This window comes from Toxotes jaculatrix, chromosome 3, assembly GCF_017976425.1.
Source record: "Toxotes jaculatrix isolate fToxJac2 chromosome 3, fToxJac2.pri, whole genome shotgun sequence".
Lineage (NCBI taxonomy): Eukaryota > Metazoa > Chordata > Actinopteri > Toxotidae > Toxotes > Toxotes jaculatrix.
Window position 1 is genome coordinate 20253246 of NC_054396.1, and position 21039 is coordinate 20274284.

General features: G+C 38.5%; 1 protein-coding gene across 2 annotated transcripts; it reads right to left on the reverse strand.

Annotated features, from left to right (window-relative positions):
* Positions 1-753: 753 nt before the first annotated feature.
* On the reverse strand, positions 754-16994 carry LOC121179647 (calcium/calmodulin-dependent 3',5'-cyclic nucleotide phosphodiesterase 1B-like). Of its 2 annotated transcripts, none has more exons than XR_005893885.1 (14): positions 16767-16994; positions 14551-14664; positions 13626-13808; positions 13056-13122; positions 12806-12922; positions 12375-12515; positions 10963-11063; positions 8554-8679; positions 6500-6601; positions 6168-6288; positions 3137-3218; positions 2651-2785; positions 1730-1866; positions 754-1235 (listed from the first exon to the last, which is right to left on the reverse strand). XR_005893885.1 is itself a non-coding variant. In XM_041034587.1 (14 exons), exons 1-14 carry the CDS (start codon positions 16817-16819, stop codon positions 1138-1140), a joined length of 1560 nt encoding a protein of 519 aa, XP_040890521.1. In that variant the 5' UTR covers positions 16820-16988; the 3' UTR covers positions 754-1137. The 2 variants fall into 2 exon arrangements, 1 of the variants encoding a protein (XP_040890521.1); XM_041034587.1 differs by having other exon boundaries at positions 2668-2785; positions 16767-16988.
* Between the last annotated feature and the right edge of the window lie 4045 nt (positions 16995-21039).

Genomic DNA, 21039 nt, shown 5'->3' on the forward strand with positions numbered 1-21039 from the left:
CTGGGAGAGCAGAGAACTAAAATTCAGGCGCAAGACAGCTTTTTAGGGGGCACTTGACTGTTTTTGTTTGTTTTTTGTAGGCTCAAGATTTAAAATTGGGCCCATATTAAAGACTTAAAGTCAGGGAATCTCTGCCTCTGTTGCACCAGTCCCCCGACTTTTAATGTTCAGACAGATATTTTCTGGAAAATGTATTTCCAGATTTGAAAGTCTAAATGCTGTTTTAAGAATTACTAATGTGTTGGAGCAATATCAAAATAATATATTTTCCTATTATCCATGTGAATGATTCTTCCATTGCTCAGTTAAGATTAAGAAGCAGACACGGCTCCTCTGTATAGGTTGTGTGTACTGTCTTAACAGGACAGGATAAAGGGCTTTTGGTGGATACCAAAAGCCCTTTATCAACAAGCAGGTTCCACTTTTTTGGCTCCAAAAGCAACTGTATTTTAACTACTGTTTGTATTTTGATGAAAATGGTAAATTAAATGCACTAAGTTTTGTGCAGAACATGATTTATTTATATTTTACAACTGCTGGATGTGTTGTGGATCTGTAACCAGTTTTGTAGACTTTTAGATGAATATGATAACTGTTGGAATGATGCAAGACAGGCAGCATCAGTTTAATCAAAGATTAAGATCTTTGATCAAGTCCTTTAAATGTTTCAGTGAAAAACCTCAAGGCATTGAGCTCTCACCATAACAAGGCCAGCCTTATGATGAGTCAATACCAAACAGCCCAAACACTAACGTGTTTTCAGGGTTTATTGCATGGTTAAATGATTTGTGTACAGTTCAAACTATAAAAGTATTCCTTACAAGTGTTTAGGTGGCAAATTAAATTAATGACATGGACTACACCGTATAACATGGCCAGCATGTACACTTTGCATTTAAATTAGCATAGTATACTACACTTGAAATAAGACACAAGGATATTTCCGTGATTACACTGCATCTTACCTTGGGAAGATGATCTTAACCTTACGCTCGCTCCCATGCTCCCTCCTCCGCCTCTCAGTCATAATATAAGAAGGCATTGTGGTTTTGTTACAAACAGTGACACAAAGTTAACCTCAGTTAACCTTTGTAGATATTCTATAAAAAAAAGCACATATCGCAAATGAAGTCCTGTCTACTGGTTTGTATCTGTAGTGGGGTCCTGCAGGGATTTTTCTGACAGCTCCTCTTGTCTGGACCTCTGTTCTTTTGTCAGTCTGGGGTCTGAAAATCCTGGAGGATTGAGAACATTGGAAAGGGCATTGGAAAATTTTGTTAAGCTGAAAGGGAAACAATATCTGTATCTGTTAATCTCCTCATGAGATCACTCTGAAATGAATGCAGATAACAAATCAAATCAAGGAGACTGAGCACATTTATGGAGCAAAGTGGCTTTGTCCGTGCCAAATCAGTCACTTATCTTAAAAAAAAAACAAGAAAAGAAAAAGGTCTTTTATTCTGTGTTAGCAGGGAATGTCTTTTCATAGGTGATCATTTTAAGTCATTAAACCTGTACAAAAGATGACAGTAGAAAATGTTGTAAGAAAAACTACTTATGAAAAAAAATGAATGTGGGTCTTAGATTTCATTCCTCTTGTCCACAAACTACCTGAAATTATTTTGTGATAAGGTGTGTTAAGATCCCACGAAGGTCTTTGTTCGTTCATTTTACACAGGATATTCTGTGCATTCACAATGCAAATGAATTAATAGATTGTGTTTCATACCATTGGCGCCACTTTCCTTCCATTTCAGCTTATTGTCTTCGGTGTGTCGCGTCCACGTGGAGCGGAAGCTCACCAGCTCAGCTGTGATGTGAGCGAGACTCCACTGCAGACCTCTGGAGCTCTCCTTCCAAAGATTACTATTGACAAATAACAGATTGCTGTCATACTTGGACTTGGATTTTACTTCCATTTTTCACCCTATTCTTCCTTGTCTTTCTTTATTCGTTTGTACACAGTGAGGTTCATATAACTGTAAGTTTCTCTACAGCATGCCTGTGTTTACTTGAAGAGTTAATCTCTCTTAAAGAAAATGTTTGACATTTTGGGAAACTCAATCATTTGCTTTCTTGCCAAAAGTTGGATGAGAAGATTGATATTACTCTCATGTCTGTTTGATAAATATGAAGCTCCAGCCATAAGCTTGTTAGCTCTGCTTAGCACCGCTGACTGAAAACAGAGAAACATGGGCTCACTAATTAACACATTATATCTTATCTGTACAAAAACCAGTGTGTAAAAACAACAATTTGTGGTTGTTGCCACAATGCAGTGCCAAGAAACCAGCAAAGTCTCCAGGAACTTGTCTTGGCCAAAAAAATAGTCCCCCACATTACCTCTGTAAAATAACAAATTCTCATCCTTACACTATGTTTTTGTACAGGAAAAAACAGAATGAGTTCATTAGTGTGCTGATTCTGGTAGGCAGATTTTTTACTATTTGACAAAGCCAGACTGCTGTTTCCCGATTCACAGCCTTTTTTTTTTTTTTTTTTTTTTACTAGGAAACGCTGTAGCTTCATGTTTAACAGACAGATATCTGACTCCTAGCAAGAGCATTCAGTTTACAGCGCATACTTATTCCTTATGTACCATAACGAACAATTTTAATATCATTCCATCAAGTATCACTAGGGTACATGCCTTGTCTGTATGTATACCTGTGCCTGTTACAGGGGTCTGGTGGCCCTGGATTCTCCTCCACCAAAGGAATAACAATCTTTTCAGCCATGTCCGTCAGCAGAGAGAATGTAGGATACACAATGAAGTCAATGAAACCTGTAAGAGTAAATGCTGGAACATCAGCATGTGAAGATAAGATGTTTCTCTCCTGAAAAAAAAATGTGAATTTTGCCATGCAGTTTCTTTTGCAGCAGTGAAGAAACTGAAATGCAGTTCGGTGATATCAAGAAGAAGGCATGAAAGGTCACATCTTGAGACACAGAACTGTTAAAAGGATCCGCATAAAGCTCATTTCAGAAAGAGAAGAAAATATAATTATGAAACATGAATTTTAGCTTCAGTACAATACATTTTGCTGCAAATTCATGTTTTCACAGGAACCAAATTGTTTTTAAAAGACCTCACTGAGACAAAAACAGGTTTTGGAAAGTGTTTTGTGAGACATACCGATCTGGGACTCAGCTACCAGGGTGCTTTTTCGATCACACAGAGGAGAGAAGGGCAGGCCAAGCTCCGCCTCTCTATCACCCTCACAAAGACAGAGAGAAAAGATATCTTAAAGAGCATCCCACACTTTAACTGAAAATAACCTCTCAAAGGTCATTTTGGTCCAACATTCGTAACCTGAAACTTTTAGATTGTTCAGAGAAAACCATGTATGTGCTTTTGGGGTTTTTTTGTTTGTTTCTTTAAGTAACACAACAAACACTGAAAGGGCTTTTCAGGCTTGTCAAAGTACCAGTCTCATAATGCCTGCCACTTTTTTTCATTTAGAAAGGCTCAGTAGGCCTTTGCTTTAAAATTATATTTTAAGTGTTTTGTAAAATTAAATGAAATTAACATGTTTTATTCTTACAGTAACTCACAACAAGCTCTCAAACCATAACAAATTTGTCTCTATCCTCACATACAACCTATAGGAGTGTATCGGCAGACCTTCATCGTCTTAGTACCAGTCTGATCAGGTTTATGCACAAAAACTTCTTGTTTTTGGGCAAATGGTTGGGGTGCAATACCATGTGGGCACAAATGCCTTGAGCAGCGAGTCCTTAGCTTGTTTAAAAGTATGCAAGCCCCATCTGCTGATGAAGCCTAAGTGAAAAAATCAAAAGCACCAGAACATCAATCAAAAGCCAAAAAAACAAAAACAAAACAAAAAAAAAAAAAAAAAAAAAAGCAAAGAGCCAAAAAACCCCTCCAAAAAAACAGCTTGACCTTAAATTCCCAAATTCAGAAATAACAATCTTACTAACTTGAAAAAGTTAGTTCAAGTTCAATCAAGTTTCAAAATATGAGTCCACAATCCAAACATCAAATAAATAATTTCCATTAATTTTATACATAATTATCATAATATTTCAATTCCCAGTCCTTTCTAACACAATGCATATAATAACAAACTGATTTCTATCGCTTACAGTCAATTTTATCTCATACAGTAAAATTGCTTAGTCAAATTCCCTTTACACGGATAAGAATGACCTTTGAACAAACGCCATCCTTTCAGTAACATCAAATGGTTGGTGCTCGGTGGATGTTTTCCAGATTTAAATCTTGAATAAAATCTGAGCTTCTAAGATTTGGTCTGACTGCAACAACAGAAGTGCATGTTCAATGAACTTTTCAAAGAGAATTTCTTCTCTCTCACTGTCTCTGTCTCATTCCTAAGGCGCTATTTATGTCGTTCTCTTTAGCTCCGACGTAATAAACCTCTTTGAAGGTTTCCCGCTCTTGTTCAGATACTGATGAGTAATTTGCAAAGCTGTTATTAGGTGTCCACCTTTTGACTCAATATCAATCATGCTGAGATAATAAGAGATCAAACCAGATAAGAACAGAAGTAAGTAGGGCATGAAAGAACGGCAGAGAACAGAGTAGAAGTGATCTGAACATACCGTATCTGAAGAGAAGAGAATTCTCTTCTCTTTACAATACTTCAGTGAAAATGTTACAGCTAAGATCTGACATCCATACTCACAGTAAGTATCAATAATACAACAAAAACAACAAAGTAACACAAAAGCCTGTCTGTTATTCTGTTATTCCTGTAATTATTTATTCATATTTCACTCATATTTTCTCATATGTCCCTACATGATGGTCTAAATGCTGTTTTTCTCGAGAAGAGAAGAGAGGTCTTTTTTTTTCCATTTTGCTTTTAAATACAAAACCAAAACAATTTGAATTACATAAAATTATACTGTACTTACATGAAGTTAGACAAAAACAACCACACCATATGGCAGAGAATTAAGCAAAAGCAAACTATTATTCCCTCTTAATTAAAAAAGCAACTTATCACTTAACCACAAATAAAAAACAAGTCCTTGATTTTGCTACTCTATTACCTACGTGCTGTAAATAGAACTTACATTTTATTAAAACATTTTACTGCTCCTTGCTGTCAAAAAAACAGAACTCCATGCCATCATTGCTTGATAATTTATTAGTTCTACATGACAGCGATAAAAATGAAGATGAGACTTTATAAGTAGGCAGGAGACACTACTACACCCTTTACACTTAAAGGAATAGTTCAGCATTTTGATGATCTTGATATAAACTTATTCACTTTCTTGCTAAGAGTTCTGTGAGAACATTAATACAACACTCTTACCTCAACGGTAAAGCTTAGCTTATCTTAGCCTAAAGCCTGGAAACGGGACTAGGAGATTATTTATGCTTGCCTGAAGATTTTGACTAAAGCGAAACACAAATGAGGCACAATCCAAGCCACATTAGATGAAGGAGGAGCCTTTCAGAATAAGTGCCTCCACTCTCAGTTTCACCTTCTACCTAAGCCAAGTGCCACAGGTGCATGAAGTCAGATGAGTGCATGAGATAAGGAGTATATTAGACGAGCAAGTGCTATCACAAGAGGAAGTTAATGTGATTTCTGAAGACAGAAAGAGATTCTGCTGACTGAATCAAGGGAGATAACTCATTCCACCACCAAGGGACTACTCGTCATTCATTTGTGACTTGAACTTCATGCCGGCAGCAGCAGAGAACCAGTGGAGAGTAATGAAATGTGGATTCTCAAGGGGAAACTGCTTGTCTGTCCAAATGATCCAGCATATTTACATTTTGTTTTTTGTATATGAATTAAAGAAAAACAATGTAAAGCATCAATCGGTGAGCTTTTGAGATGCTGCTAGGTTGATTTTGTTACTGCTGGACAGAGCCAGGCTAACTGATTCCCCCTGCTTCCAGTCTTTATGCTAAGCTAAGCTAAGCAGCTGCTGACTCCAGCTACATATTTACTGCACCGACATGAGAGAGGTATCAGTTTTCTCATCTAACTCTCTGCAAGGAAGCGAATAAATGTGTTGAACTACTCCTTCAGCCAAGACGAACGATCATGCATTATAGCGTTCTAATGTATTTCCTGTTGTGTTTGACTCATTGGATGAGAAGAGAACAGAAGAGAAGAGAAGAGACAGTAACATTGACGGCTCAGGTCTATTAGAGTTCCTACCTGCCTAAAAAACTCCTCCATCAGGGCTTTGGTCCAGCGAGAGTGCAGGGCCCAGGGCTTAGATGGATGGCTTATGTCAGCCGTGTGGAGTAACAAAGACAGTGCCTTGGGCTTGTCAATCCTGTTGGAGAACACATAATGCACTTTTTGTTTTTGCTGTTGCGCTATTGTGCCCCCAGGCGTGTCTGAAAAGTAGACTTGACACCAGCCAGTGTGACAGTAATTTTCCTGTCTGCCTGTTTGTGCAGGGCATTTTGATCAGCTGAACCTGAACATTCATTTTGTGACCTTTTGATTATTCAACACACACACACACAGTCCATTAGCCTTACCGCTCTTGTTGCTGTAGACAGGATTTCATGGCTTTGACTTGGAGTAGGTGGGAAGACATGTCTGTGGACAACACCATCTCTATAACCAGTGATCGCAGCTCCCTATAAACAAAAACACACACAAAGACACACAGTTTACTAGTTGACCTTTCGTAATGGGAAGGAGCTATATAGAGTAAAACAGGCAAGAAGACTCAGTGGGGTTGAAACCTTTTTAGATTTCCTGATGGATTTTCTTGTTCCCATGGTAACACTGACTGCTAGAAAAGCCCATTACAGTATGCTGCTGGTGTTTATCTTTGGTGATATCTGCAGAGCTCTTCCATGAATAACACGGTCACACACTTTATCTATGATATATGAAGCACCAGCTTCCATAACTTCCATACCATAACTTCCATTACTGTATATACAGTAATTTTATATTTATATTTTCCCATCACAAACTGTACTCCCGTGAAGACAAGGGCTGTTTATGCTCACAAGGATATATAGAAAGTTTATTTAGTCTATAGTCATTTAGTTTAATGTCATGATCAATAACCATTAATCATAGTCTACTTTTGACTTTGTTAAAGTGAATTCTTCATCACAGCACTATAATAACGTGACAGTTTTAGCTCACTGACAGTCACATATCTGACAGTGGAAGCACATGAGACGCATTAACTGTTCCACTGCTGATTAGTGAATGAGTCACTAACCAGTAATAGTAATGTGATCCTTTATTGATTCATAAAGGAAATATTTTATCGGGAGGTTTGGCTGGAGGAGCAGCCTTTGAAAGTCTCACATACTTCATGCCAGACAGACATGTTTTTGTCCCCCCATCGATGCCAATATGTCAAACCAGCTGTCCAAATTTCCATGAAATAATCGTTAAAAAAATCTGTAGTTGTGTCATTCTGTATTTTCTTATTGTCAACACATGGTATGAAAATACCAAAACCAATAGTACTTTATGTTTGTCTGTGTCTCTGTGTTCTGACCTCCCTACACTGTTTGTGATACTCAGCCCCAAGCCTATTCTTTCCTACTGACAAAGTAAAGCTTTAAAAAGAGTTAACAGAGGTATAGTTGCAATAAAAATAAAAAAAGGCTAAATATGTTACTTGAACAGCTGGGCACTGCTGTTTTTAGCAGAAGTTACTCAAATGGGAAGAAACTGTGTTTGGTAAGGACTATTTTCAGCTGCAGATTAATACACATTTGGTGCTCCATTGAGTTTTTACAGTATGGTGTGGGTGGGAATGACTAAAACTAAAATGCCTGTGTGCCCACTGATGTGTTTTAATAGATTTCAGAAAAAAAATGGAGCTCTAAAAAAGCTACTGACATATCAGATTTAACCTACACAAACAATACTTATAGGCAGGATTAATGCTTTGTTTGTTTTGTCTTTTTTTATGGGATTTACTGTCAACAAGGAAAATATATTTTAAATTCATGCTGGAAAGATAATAATTCTCATGGTGTCTTCCTCTGCCAGTGTCCATAACAAGAAACATTCTACCGTTGCTAGTGCAATAAACGTTTTTGTCAGATATCTTTAATCTGTGTTGCCTGCAGAAAAGTGTTCTTGGTGTTTGTTGTACACCTTCTGAAAGGTTCTCATCTCTTTCTATTTCAGTCAGTTATTTCTCAGAACTCTCGACAACTTATTACATTCAGCTGTGAAGTTATGTAGGTGGAGAGAGAGGTTGGGTTTTTCCATCAAAAGAGCTGTGCATGCCCTTTGTACAAACTGCGACTGTTGGTGGAGACGAGTTAGCCTTTATCTCTGCCTCTTCTGCAATGGATTTGTCTCTTCCTGTGATTGTTTGATCACTAGTGAAAAATACAGCATTTATTTAGAAGTCTGTTCACTGCCGTGTTGGAAATTCCTTGAAATTATATCATGACCAACTTCATTTAAACAGAAAAACAAAGAACAAAACCTTTTTTTTGGGTCTACATTCAATTTTCCATTTAAACTTTAAATTAGCTATTGTTTCCTATTGTATTTGAATGCTGAACCTGTTTTCATGTATTTTAGACATTAGAAATCCTCTTACATCCACTCCTCTCGTGTCAAATTAATGAAGATGTTCATTTGGTCGTCCTGCAGGAGCCGAAATGCTGCACTCAGGTGGTGGCTTTCCTGTACCGACCGGTCGTTGTAGATCAGTGCAAACTCAGACCTGGAAAGCAGACAGAGAGTGAGAAAGCAAGAGAGAGAGATGATTGGGACATAGCAGGAAAGACACAAGCAGATGGGTAGGTTATAAAATGTGAGTGTGCATGAAAGTGCCATTGTGCTGCACTGTAATAGTGTGTGGTGGAAGAGGTGAGAATATGATAAAAGAAGAGTCCTCAGGGAGTAATTTAAGCGCTATCACTGCAGGTCTATAACGATGAATTTAACAGTGTCTGAGAGGGAGTGGGATGTTTTAAAAACCGGCACAGAGCGGGTATTAATGACCCAGTACAGTGAGTTAATTAACCAATTTCTCAATCAGGCATCCTTTGTTCACTCATTTGCATAATCTACTTCATTAGGCTGTAAAAAATGGGTAACAAAGTGCCCTGTGAAAAGTTTTCCAATTAGTGATTATTTTGAAGCTCCAGCCATCATGCACAGTTAAACAAAACAATGAGTAAAACTCTTGTGAAAATGGCTTCAAAGGCAACATTCAGTTGTGCGTTGAAATGTCTTCTGGCAGCAGAAAAAGTTTGTAGTTGCAGTGGCCGTGGTCAGCTTGGTTCCATGTTGGTTACAAAGAGCTCTAATAGTGACAAGATTTCATGGTGGGAAAAAAAATAGTTAGCACTTGATTTTATGGGTCCATAATTTCCTATTAATTTCCTAGGAAGGAAGCTTCCTGGTAGAAAGTGTGTAATTTGGTACTAATTATAGTGAAAATAGAGGCAGTGTTCTGAAACAGATATTTTACTCTACTGTGGTGAATGGTGTATTGAAATCCTGAGGTACTGAAAAGACCCCACCTCCTCTTGGTTGGGAGTTATTTGGAATAAATACTCACAAAGCTGTTTTATTTAAACATTAAACACAGCTGAAACACATGGACAAAATGAAGGTAATCTATCTTGTTTTACAGGAAATTTGATGGTTTCTATTAAGTTTTTATGATGTATATATACATATGCAGTGGTAGTCAGTGGTAACCTCTACACTGCCACTCCCTCTGCTTGAAGAAGACACACTTTATGCTGAAACATAAAGTTGCTGCACCTTATTAAAAAGCTCTTATTATAGCTGTGGGCTCCACATCTCATTGTAACACATCCAGTTCACTGTAACTATTAACTGTGTTGAGTTTGCAAAGAGTTGTTGATTTCCACATGGGAATTTCCTTGAACCACTCTGTTCAAATTAAAAATAAATATTCATTCACAATTTATTTGTTATTGTAAACTTTCTGCTTCTTTTTTAAAGAAATCACCTGCTTGCCTGTAAACAATTTAAAACTTTTGCAAGTTAAACGCAGCTGCTGTGCACTGACTGTGATTTACAGCAGCAATTAATTGTAAGTAATGAGTAAATCGGAACACTGCCCCCTTTTATCCTATAATTATTACCAAAATACACTGGGTCTTTTTGAGGAACATTCGTGTGAATTTAAAGTCGCTTATCAGCTCCTTTTTAGGAGATTATGGGAAACTACAGTACTCATAAAATAAAGTGTTAGAACATACCAAAACATACATAAAAAACACTACAATACAGACTTTTTGTCTTTTTTATCTTCCCCTTTTTTGTGGACAAATGCCATCCAGTTGAGTCCTGTAGGTTTATCCACAGTCTCAGACTGAGCTTCAGAACTTTGAGGATCCAAATACTGCACAATATGAAGCTGTCTACATTAAGTGTTTGGAGCATACAGGTGGACAGTGGAGAAGTGCCCTGTAGTCCCCACAGAGTTTTCTACTGACATTTTTGATATTTTTTTCCCCCATTGTGAAACTTTAGTTGTAACCAACATACTGTAAATTCAAGCAACAAAGTCCCAACAGTCAGTATTTCAAGCCTACAGGAGTTGAGTGTTTGACAGCGTTCTAAGATATCATTTGGGTAGAATGTGACTTGAAGGTACATGCCGTTTAGATTCTGAAACTAAGATGTTCTCTCATTGTGGACAGGCATCTTTGTGCTTTATTCCCAAAATAAAGCATGATGATGATGATGGGTGCCAAGAGACCGCGTTCTTCAGCCCTCCTATGTGGAAAATCAACATCTAAAAATACAGTGTTCCCTCCATGAAGATGTGTTTGCTTTAGAGGGCTCTTTCTCTTTCTCTGTCTTTCTAAAACTGCACAAAGGCCAGTAAGAAATACTACCTTACTATTTCTACATCGCCTGACATCTCTTACTTTTCTACAGTTTCACAACAGGATGCGGCGTATATATAGCTGATGTTTTATAAGACATGGTTAATAAAGTATGTTTCAGAAAAAGAGCTTACTTTGTGTGGATGTGAAAGTTGTTTGTGGTTCCCGTGTGCTCGTAGTCATGAATGGCTGCAGCAAATAGCGACGCCATCACCTCAAGCTCTGTCAGCCAGTGCTTTACAGACACAAAATCCAAAACAAATTAACATAAAAATATGCTGTATGTGTGGCAGATTGTACATATTATACAGTGAACATATTAGTTTTTATGGTAATGCTTGTATTGTGACATGGGAACAGACACTCATATGCTGTAGAGGGGCAACATCTCAAAGTCATGAGTTAGTCAGAGATGTTCAGTCAAGGAACGAGCGACTGATCCTTTTCTTTAAAAACAGAGTGAATCCCTTGGACTTAAAAGATAAGGCTGCTGTATTTTTGATATCATCAACAAATCCTACTAACAAATATTGCATGCATAGGGGCCTGATGTAGTAGCGTATTCCTATGTACCATCGGCCATGACTTCTGTTGTGCAAAAATTAGACTTAGAGTCTACTTTCACAGTAAATAAGCAAAACTCCACAACTCAAGAGTAAGGAGAAATGTCCACACGCTAACAAGCTAACAGGAAAACAAGCATTGAGTCTACTGTCTGATTTTGGTACATGAATGAATCCAGCAAGTCCCAAAGCTTCTAAGTGGCCCCCTGGGCATTCTTTGGTGTACAGGCCGCAGTACATTGTGTACCGGAAGTGCTGAGGGCAGCAAGTCGTAAGAGATGGGGTATCAGTGGTAGCAGAGTATAGTGAAGTATATTGGTTTGTACAGGTTTTCTGTAATGAGCCATGGTAAGCCACAAGAGGAAGACATGATTCAGTCAGTCATCACTTGCACTGCTTAAAGCTAAACTTTGTCTTTGCAGACTTGATATGAATCCAACTCACAGGAATCAGTCGCTCATTTTTGGTCAGACCCAGTCACAGCCCTGCTAACAACTCTGTGAGACTGCACCTAGACACAGCGGTGCTTTGAGCTAAAGACAAACACAAGAATGTCATCATGCTCACAGTGACAATGACAAAATGTGCTGATCTGGGAAAAGTTCAGTGTATTGCACACAACAAATGTGCAGTAATCTGGCTGGAGACAGTTCTCAAATGTTGAGTAATGTTTGCTAAAACTACAGTGCCCACTTTTGAGGGAATTACATAGCTTTTTAAAGAACGGCCAATATATTTGTTACCTTAATGTTTTAAAGATTTAGATGTTCAGTAGGAACAAATGGCCTTGGGGCTAAGGGTCACAGACAGGTTAGGGAGGTTGGAAAACAATGAGAGAAAAACTAACATTGTTGATTTTGATCTTTTCATAAGATTTGCTGACTCTGAGAAAAGTTAGAAAAACACCAGCCTTATCCTTTAAAAAATGTGATGCACATGAGCTACAATAATACTAAGAAAGTATTCAGGTGAGTTCAGCGTACCACGAGTCCAGAGCGCAGCAGCAGGCAGTGCAGTGTCTGAGTCACATCAGCAGCATGAACGTGGCTGTGGTAGGGGTTGTTGTATTTGCAGTATCCTCTCTCCACTGCAGTCAGGAACTCTGTCAAGCACGAGATGGGGATCTGCAAAACGCATTACATAATCATTACAACTGTGTGTAAAAATCCAAGGTTCAAGAGTTTGTGTAAATTTGCACACATAATTTGGCAACCCACTGTTTCTTCAAACACCACTAATTGATAATAAAACCCATATGGCTGATTATATCTGCAAATTACAACACAAGTTTTCCACAAAAGTAAAGTCTTCAAGGGCAGAAATGATTACACAAGATCTGCCATCCAAAGTATTTACATTATTCAGTATCTATAATAACATATTGTATGTATATGTTGTATATTCTGTAAAAGACCTTAAAACGGCTGTTGAGTTCATATCTGGTGATCAGCTCAAAGAAAAGAGTCTGTAGTGCGTGATCGGAGCTGGCTGAATTCAGAGCAAACACGTCAAAGCTCCAGCGGTCAACATCCTGAGAAGACAGAGAGGAACGTGAGTGCATTATTGATGCATACTTGTACTGTGTATACTATCTCTTTTGTGATGTCAGATTTATTGCACAAACACACAACGCGGTGTGAGATTTATGATTAGTAGGGGCTTACCCTGAGGCAGTTTACGACGGCTGCAGGTTGGTCTGGCATGGCTGCCGTGTAGGCCCTCTTGAACATCCTGGAATAATGCAATGTTTATGTTGAGTTCAGTTAAAGTTCAAATGTTGACACTGTGCAGTGAACTCAACTCAGGAGCTGTTTATATAAATCCTCCAAAGTCCCTGTCCCCTTTGGAAGGATGTTTTAAAGAGAAAAGGAGGTTAATGTTTCACAGTGCAGTGCAGCTGTCTGTGTTTTCTGTGGGTGTAACAGTAACAACACTGTGTGAGCTTATACTAGAGTTATAGTACAAATGTTGAAATCAGTCATTTACAATGGGAGTTTTATGGTATGAGATGATCGTTTCCTTATATTACTGTATTTAGGTGTCTTAAAGAAAACATATCACTGTATATTGCTTCTGTAGCTTTTCTACAGCAACTGCACTGTTACTGCAACTATTCAACATCCTAACAGAATTACACAGGATTTGTTGAGTGTTTGTCCCAAAAATCCCCTATCATAACATTAACCATTTTATGATCCTGAAATGTGATAAAATGAGCAAATGTATTGTTATACCTCTCCACAAATATCCCAGCTTGCACTGCATGGACGATGCTGCGGAACTTTGGCTTCTCATCTGAGCGTCGTACAGACCGTCGAACCCTCTGGGTGAAGGTGGACGCCAGCCAGTCAGTGACCTCTGAAGGCACCCCGTCTGACTGTAGCTGCTGAAGATCGTCTTCAGACTCCAGACACTGCCTGAGAGAGACAATGAGAAAAGCTGGATGAAACCACTAAATGATAATTGTCTAGGTCTTTCAGATTTCTTCAGTGGGATATATCTTTGCATACTGTAATGGAAGTTTACCAGACATCATTGTAAATCATTCTATACAGCAGCACAAATGTTCACACTTCAGTGTTTGTGTGGATTAAGAAAACAAGATATAACATGTTAACAGAGAGCTTTGGGGTGTTGGTAGGCAGGTTTTCTTCCGCTTCTACAGAGCCAAGCAGCTAGTGTGGCTTCCCCATTTTCAGTCTTTGTGCTAAGCTAAGCTAACCAGCTGCCATCTGTAGCTTCATATTTACCATACACAAGTGAGAGTAGTGTCAATTCCCTCATCTAAATCTCTCTCAGAAAGCGAAAAAGTATATTTCCAAAAAAACCTCTCAAACTATCTAATAGTCCTAGGCAAAGGGTAGCAGTCAACAATTGTATTATTTTTTTGAGAAATATATTTCCTTCATATAAATCAAAAGTAAAGTTCTAATCTTGCATAATCTAATCTTTTTGCAACACTTTGGGCTGGGACCAAATACAGTCATTGTCCTGTGCATGCCAATAAATCTGGCTCTGCTTGTAATGAGGAATATTATCAGTATTACGTGTTTAAAGCATGAAGAAAGAACATGAACACATGCAGCCGCTGGCATGAAAACTAAACTTTCAACTACTTAGTTTTTGTCTTTAAAAGCATGTTATCGTTTTATATTCTACCTTGTCCCATCGAGGTATACTGCCTCTAGTAGCGACGCTGTGAAATCCAGATTCTTTTTGATTTCTTCAAAGTCGACATCTGTCTCCTCCAGCTGCTTCAGGGTGCTCCTCAGCCTGTAAGGAAACAAAATCATTTATTTGGCTGTGATCACAACAAAACAAAATGAAAGATGCCTTTTTTGAAAGCACTGGGAAGCTGTTTCACCTCTCAAAACTGCAATCACTGAGAGGCAATATTAGTGTGGAAATGGTTGGAGGTTACAGCAGTTTGGCATCAAAGTCTTCACATTAAATCACACTGGGTACAGCAATAAAAGTTATAGCTACGGAAGAAAGGTCATTTTGAACAAAATGGGGGCTTTGTGTGATAGAAGCCCTGTAAACACGGCTCTGTAAATTGAAATCACAGTGAGTGAAGCAAGGTCGGAGTAGTGCTTTGACAACAGGTTGAGAAATTTCCTCGTGAACAGAGAACGTTTTTTGGAAGCATTTTTAAATGCCAAGCTGTCCAAAGAAAGCCAGTGGCAAAAGGGCATCATTAGTGCCAAATTTTCCATGAGAGGAAAACTTCCCATGGTTAGGGTCTTATGTAACTCACATTCTGTCAAAGTGGGCTCTGTGAAGAATTATGTTTTTGAGTTTTTAAGTGTTGTGCCACATTCTGATCTCGTCTGAGAACATGTTGCTCACTCTTGGTTTTGAAACTTTTAATCTAATTACAAAAGAGAACTGATGGAAATGCATTAATCTCCTGCAGTATAATAAAAAGCAAATGCTTGGAGCACATCACCTATAATGTAACCCACCTGCAGTGTGTTAATGTAATCTCATCTCAGTAATAAATCCAAAAGCTTTCACAGTTTAATACAACGTCTGATGAAAAATCTCACCCTCAGTTTATAGAACTGGAATCTTTCTGCTTTGATAGGATTTTCTTTTCTCTGGCCGTTTGAAAGAAAGCTTTACTTCATACGATAACACATTTGTGCCACAGATAATTTTGGTGGGCTGCCCATATGGTGCCGTGACCAGAACGATTGTGTTCAAACTGCGTCAGGCCATGCTGTGGAGCCAACTCCTGGGGATGAGATGCTCACAGCTTTTCAAGTGTTTATCACGCTGGCAAGGGCTTTCAAAAGCTGTCGAGTCATAAAAATAGCATGCATCTGAATACCACCGCTCACTTTCAATCTCAAGTAATCTTTCGTGATAACACAGTCTTTTTTGTTTCAACTGTTACCAGTAGAAGAGCCTCTGACAGGACGTTTACAGGAAATTACTCGTCAAGTGCTCTTGAGAAACTTTGTTTATAGAGACAAATGACAAATCTCTCTTTGGCTCAGACTTTGTTGAATCTACACACTGAATAGTGTCATCCTTACTAAGAGCATATCAGTACAGTAGTGTAGAAGAGTTTGAATGGTATCAGCTTTGTCAGCGCAAATCTTAAAATATATCTCTAGCTTGTGTAGAAAAAAACTTAAATCCAATTCAGATTATATGCCATTTTACTATAGTAGACCAAACCAAGTGTCACCGGTAAATACCAAGTAACAGGGCATAAGAAATGTGTGAACTTCTGTCAAAAAATAAACCAAAAAAAATCCAAGAAAGTTTAGAGCTCAGAACCCTGCAGACACTAATACATGAATGTGTTAACCAAAACAAAACCACATGACCCATCACCTCTGCAGCACATTTCCCTCCTACAGCAAAAGCTTGAGTATGAGTAGTTGGAGCAAGTAGTTGGAGCAACAAGTGTTCACATGTTGCTTATTATAGTCAGAGTTAGCATGAAAGCATACATGCAAGCATGAAATGCTAGAAAAAAAGGGCAACTATGTGTGTAAAAGGATGCTTTTAAGGTAAGACTAAATGTCTCACTTTTTTATTTGCACTACCTGAAGGTGTGAAGATATAAAATGTGTTACAAAATAAAAAAAACAACACTGAGGTCTGATGTGTTATCACTCATCACTGTTCACTGGTGTATTTGTGAGTCACATTTTTCCATTGCTGAAAACAAGAAAACTACTCTTGCATCAGAAAATGATCCAGGCAACCTAACTGCATCAATCAGTATTTAACTGTGTTAATTTCAAAGATGTAGCATGTTGTTTAAAAACCTCCAGCCTTATTTATGCAATCAAAGAGAGGTTGAACATGTAGATAACGTGCTATGACTTAAACTGTACTAATCTTAACCCCTGTCTTACCTAGAGATGGGGATCTGCAGCCGTTTCTTACGGATTCGCACCAGTTCAGCCATTCCACACTCAAGTTGTGCCCTAATAGACCCCAGAGTTCAATTAAAAAAATACAAAAAAAAAACCAAACAAAAAGGAAAAAAAAACAATGAGAGTGTGAAAAATGATTGTAGTAGTAAGCAGAAAAGTTATCCAAACCACCAACGCAAAGTTTGTGTGCCCTGAGACAGACTTCTGTTTCAACATCTCTCGCACCCACCCACTTCTGGGGGACCTACTCTACTTCACTCTGATTGGTTAGGCTGGCTGAAACTGTGTCAGAGTTTGTGTGTGTGTGTGTGTGTATGTGAGAGAGAGAGAGAGAGAGAGAGAGAGAGAGAGAGAGAGAGAGAGAGAGAGAGAGAGAGAGAGAGAGAGTGCCTGGTGTGTGTGTCTTTGTCAGTGAGTGAGTGTGTGTTTGTGTATATGTGTACATCCGTTGTGTGAAGTGAGTTAGTTGACCTGACTCACTGATGAAGTGTTGACTGCGAGGCTTTCAAGCCATGTGTACTCAAATCCCAAATGAGAATTTTCCACCACAGCCGCAAATCAGGGAGCTACACAGAGAAAGTCTTTCACTGAAACCCACCAGAGTTACCCGTACCAAAATACATAAACAAAGGTTGTCCTCGAAAGCCACCCGCAACAGTCCGATAGGTTAACTGCTGTTCTTGGTAGTGGGAGGAGGGTGCACCCACACATTTAAAATATTTTTTTTTTATGATTGTTTAAACATGTTTTGCCCTCTTTTTGCTCAAGATGAATTTCTGCACCAGTCACAAAGTGAAAAGAAAATTTCAAAATTTTCAACAAAATTTACGAAAACTGCAGTGACAGACTCGGCTGTGGTCGCTTGAATCAACAGCACAGACCCTCACATATAAAAACTTAGGATCATATCAGTAACTTACATTAACAGCAGAGCCAAAAATATTTTTACTGACATGCCTCACCAGTAATAAACGTCAGCTGAGTGTTTTGTGAACAGGAACGAGAGTATGTCTGACCAAATAAACGTCAGTTTTCTGTCCATTGAGGCACCATAAAAGGAGAGCACACAAACGTACGAGATCAGACAAGACAGTGAAAGTCATCCCTAAACACTTTTATAGTTGCAGGTCCTGAATCCAGCAATGGTCTTTATTTATAGAGTATTGCGAGAGCTGTGCTACAACGTGGCTTGGGGAAAACCCCTGCCTGTTGTCAGTCTCCCTCCTTGCTTGTCCTGCTTTGGCTGCTGGGTCACACTGACTCTCATGCTCCCATGCTCTTTGACATGGCACAACATATTACAAAAATGAAGAGAAGTAACATTACGACGTATGAATCTCATGTGTCACTTTAGGTTGCCTTTCTCCCACCAAAAGCAACATTCAGTTTCATAAAGATAGAGAAGTACCGCACGGAAATAGCAGAGAATAGACTTACATTCAAATTCATACTATGATCGCAATTAAAAATGTCGATTAAATACTACAGAAGAGTAATACATCCAGTTTCACTTACAATCAGTTAAAGAGTTTAAACGAGTTTCCCTTTGTGTACTTGCCAACCTCATGCTTTACACTCTGAATTAGTGTTTTTTTTCCCTCCATTCATCCGTCATCCTCTCAGTCTCCCTCCGATGATGACGAACATACACCCTCTGATCTTCCTCTGTCTACTGAGTGACCTGAGCCAATTATTACTCACAGACTCTACACTTCAGAGAGAGAAATCTGACTTTGTGGCACCATAAATCACGTCGAAAATGTTACATATCGCTGCATGGGAACTAGATGTTCAAGAGACTGAGGGCACTGAGGGGCACAGAGAGTGCTCATTTTGGTTTTAACAACAGTTGAATCAACTATATTCCATGCAAATTTAAGGGCTTTTGACTTAACATAACGGTCAAAGGTTTACTACCTCTAACGCAAGTTCATCTGGTATGTGGGATGAACCTCACACCCAGTTAGCCGTCTGGGTTTGATTAAAGGTTGGTGCATCCAAATCACAAAAATCATGTTTTCCCATTTACCTACTTACCTCACTATAACAGTGAGGGTGATGGTGTGTTGTTTGTGTTTCTCACGGCATCAAAAAACTATGTTTAAAAATTTCAGCAGCTGTATCTCTTTCCAGAAGAGAATAATCCACTGACCTCACCGTCAACATTCACTATTGCAACTACTGTCTACCGACGATATGGTCTCTGGGAAAACTTTCGACAGTGGGTTGTGTGGATCACTCACAGCAACAAGAACACAATCTCTCAAAAGACAGGTTAACATTCAAGAGGTAGCATTTAGCTGAAAGCACCACTTCACAGAGCTGCTAGCATGGCTGTAGAATCAGAGTGTCATTTTTCAATGCTGTTTGCACCACAAATAAACCTTAGCGAAAGTTCAGTTAAGAAGACTACATCCTTGCACATGCTTTCTTAGTCAGGCTCAGTTTCTCACTAATTCCAAGCTCCACCACCTCGCTCCTGCTTCCATCCAACCTCAAACCGACACACTCTCCTCTAGACAACCACTCATTAGCTGTTAAACTTTAAATGTGCTCTCCTTCTCTGCTGTCATTCAGCTGTCATTTCAGTTGATGCTACGCTCAACAACCTGCCTCCACCCCATCACCACCACCAGTGTCTTGGTTCCAGGCGGGGAAGCTTCTAATCATCAAGATCGCTTCCCATGGGACTCAGCTTCCTGCTGGGGCCTAAGGGCCAAAAAGTTTATTCCATCAAATTCTTTAAAACGTTCCCATTCCTTTCGTTCCTTATAGTCTCTCCTGATTGAAATTAAACTACACTTATCTCCATTGTACTGGGGTGGAGGCAGAAGTGTCGCAAAACCTGAACAAATAAACTTGAAAAAAAAAAAATACAGGCCAAGACTAAGTGAGAAAATGTTTTGGGTGAACTGACCCATTAACAGTCAAGAAATTTGTCAGTTTACCTACCTGTTGCAAAAAGTACTTAAAACGAGTGAAACATTTAAAACCCTAATATGCTGCATGAAACACAGATGCAAGTATTAATCAAAAAATTTAATATATAATGATATATCAATAACGGACAATAACTTTTCTTCAGGATAACTGAAGGACTCTCACTTGTAACAGAATACTCTTACACAACTGTATTGCTACTTTCAATGAAATAAATAATGGCACTATACACTTTTTTCCATACGTTTGCTTCCCTCGTTTTGTTTCAATCTTAAATGATATACTTTGCCAATTTATACAACATAAGTGTGAGAAAATTTTTTTGTTTGTTTGTTATTTGGGAGAACAAACAACAGTTTGTATATTAGCAGTCATATCACTGATGAGAAGCACACAAAGTATATCTGTATGTTGTGGAATAAAAATACAGTGACACCTCACTGCACAGCACACCAATCACTGATTAAACAAATCGAATCCATCTGAATCTTTATAGTCTGTAACAACCCATGAGCATGAATGAAAAACTGTCCAACAATCAGACCTACAGAAATGATCATTATGTCATAAGTAAATATACATGTGTAAAAAGTGTTTGATAAAAGAAAGCAGAATAAAACATTGGAAGCAACATCTTACCGTTCCAGTGTGGTCCTCCCAAGCCTGAGATGTCTATCAGCTGCTCTGTCTATTTTACAAGTTGGTGTCATGACCTCTGGCTCTGAATGCTGCTGCAGATCATGTGTGTGTTTGTAAGTTGTTAGAGAGACACAGAATGAGCTTGTGGCTCTGTGTGGTGCTGTCTGAATGTAATGTATACAGCTGCCGTAGTTTATATTAATCTGCGCTGTTCTGTTTACACTCACAGACACATCTAGTCCTTTCCTCTGTGTATTTGCAGTGTGTGTCCAGTATTTGTGTGTGTGTGTGTGTCTAATCTTTAGTGTTACACAAGTCAGCAGGAGTGGCTCTGCGTCACCAACACAATCAGCAGAGAGTCTTTATATCAGGACCAGAGTTTCCACCATTAACTGTCCTTAGGGTCTCAGGACAGGATCCACTGTGGAGCTGCAGGGGAACCGTTAATTTGCATGCAAAGCCTTAACATTCAAAAAAGACACATATGATCAAAGTATTATTACTAATATTATTACTAATAAAAAACGAATAAAAATACTTTTGTGATTATTTAGCTGTACAAAAAACAACAGATCTTATCTGTAACACTTCACATTTCAAACCCATTCTAGCCCTTAAAGGTACCAAATAGACAGTTTATAACACATCACAATGCATGGTTTTATTTAAAGAA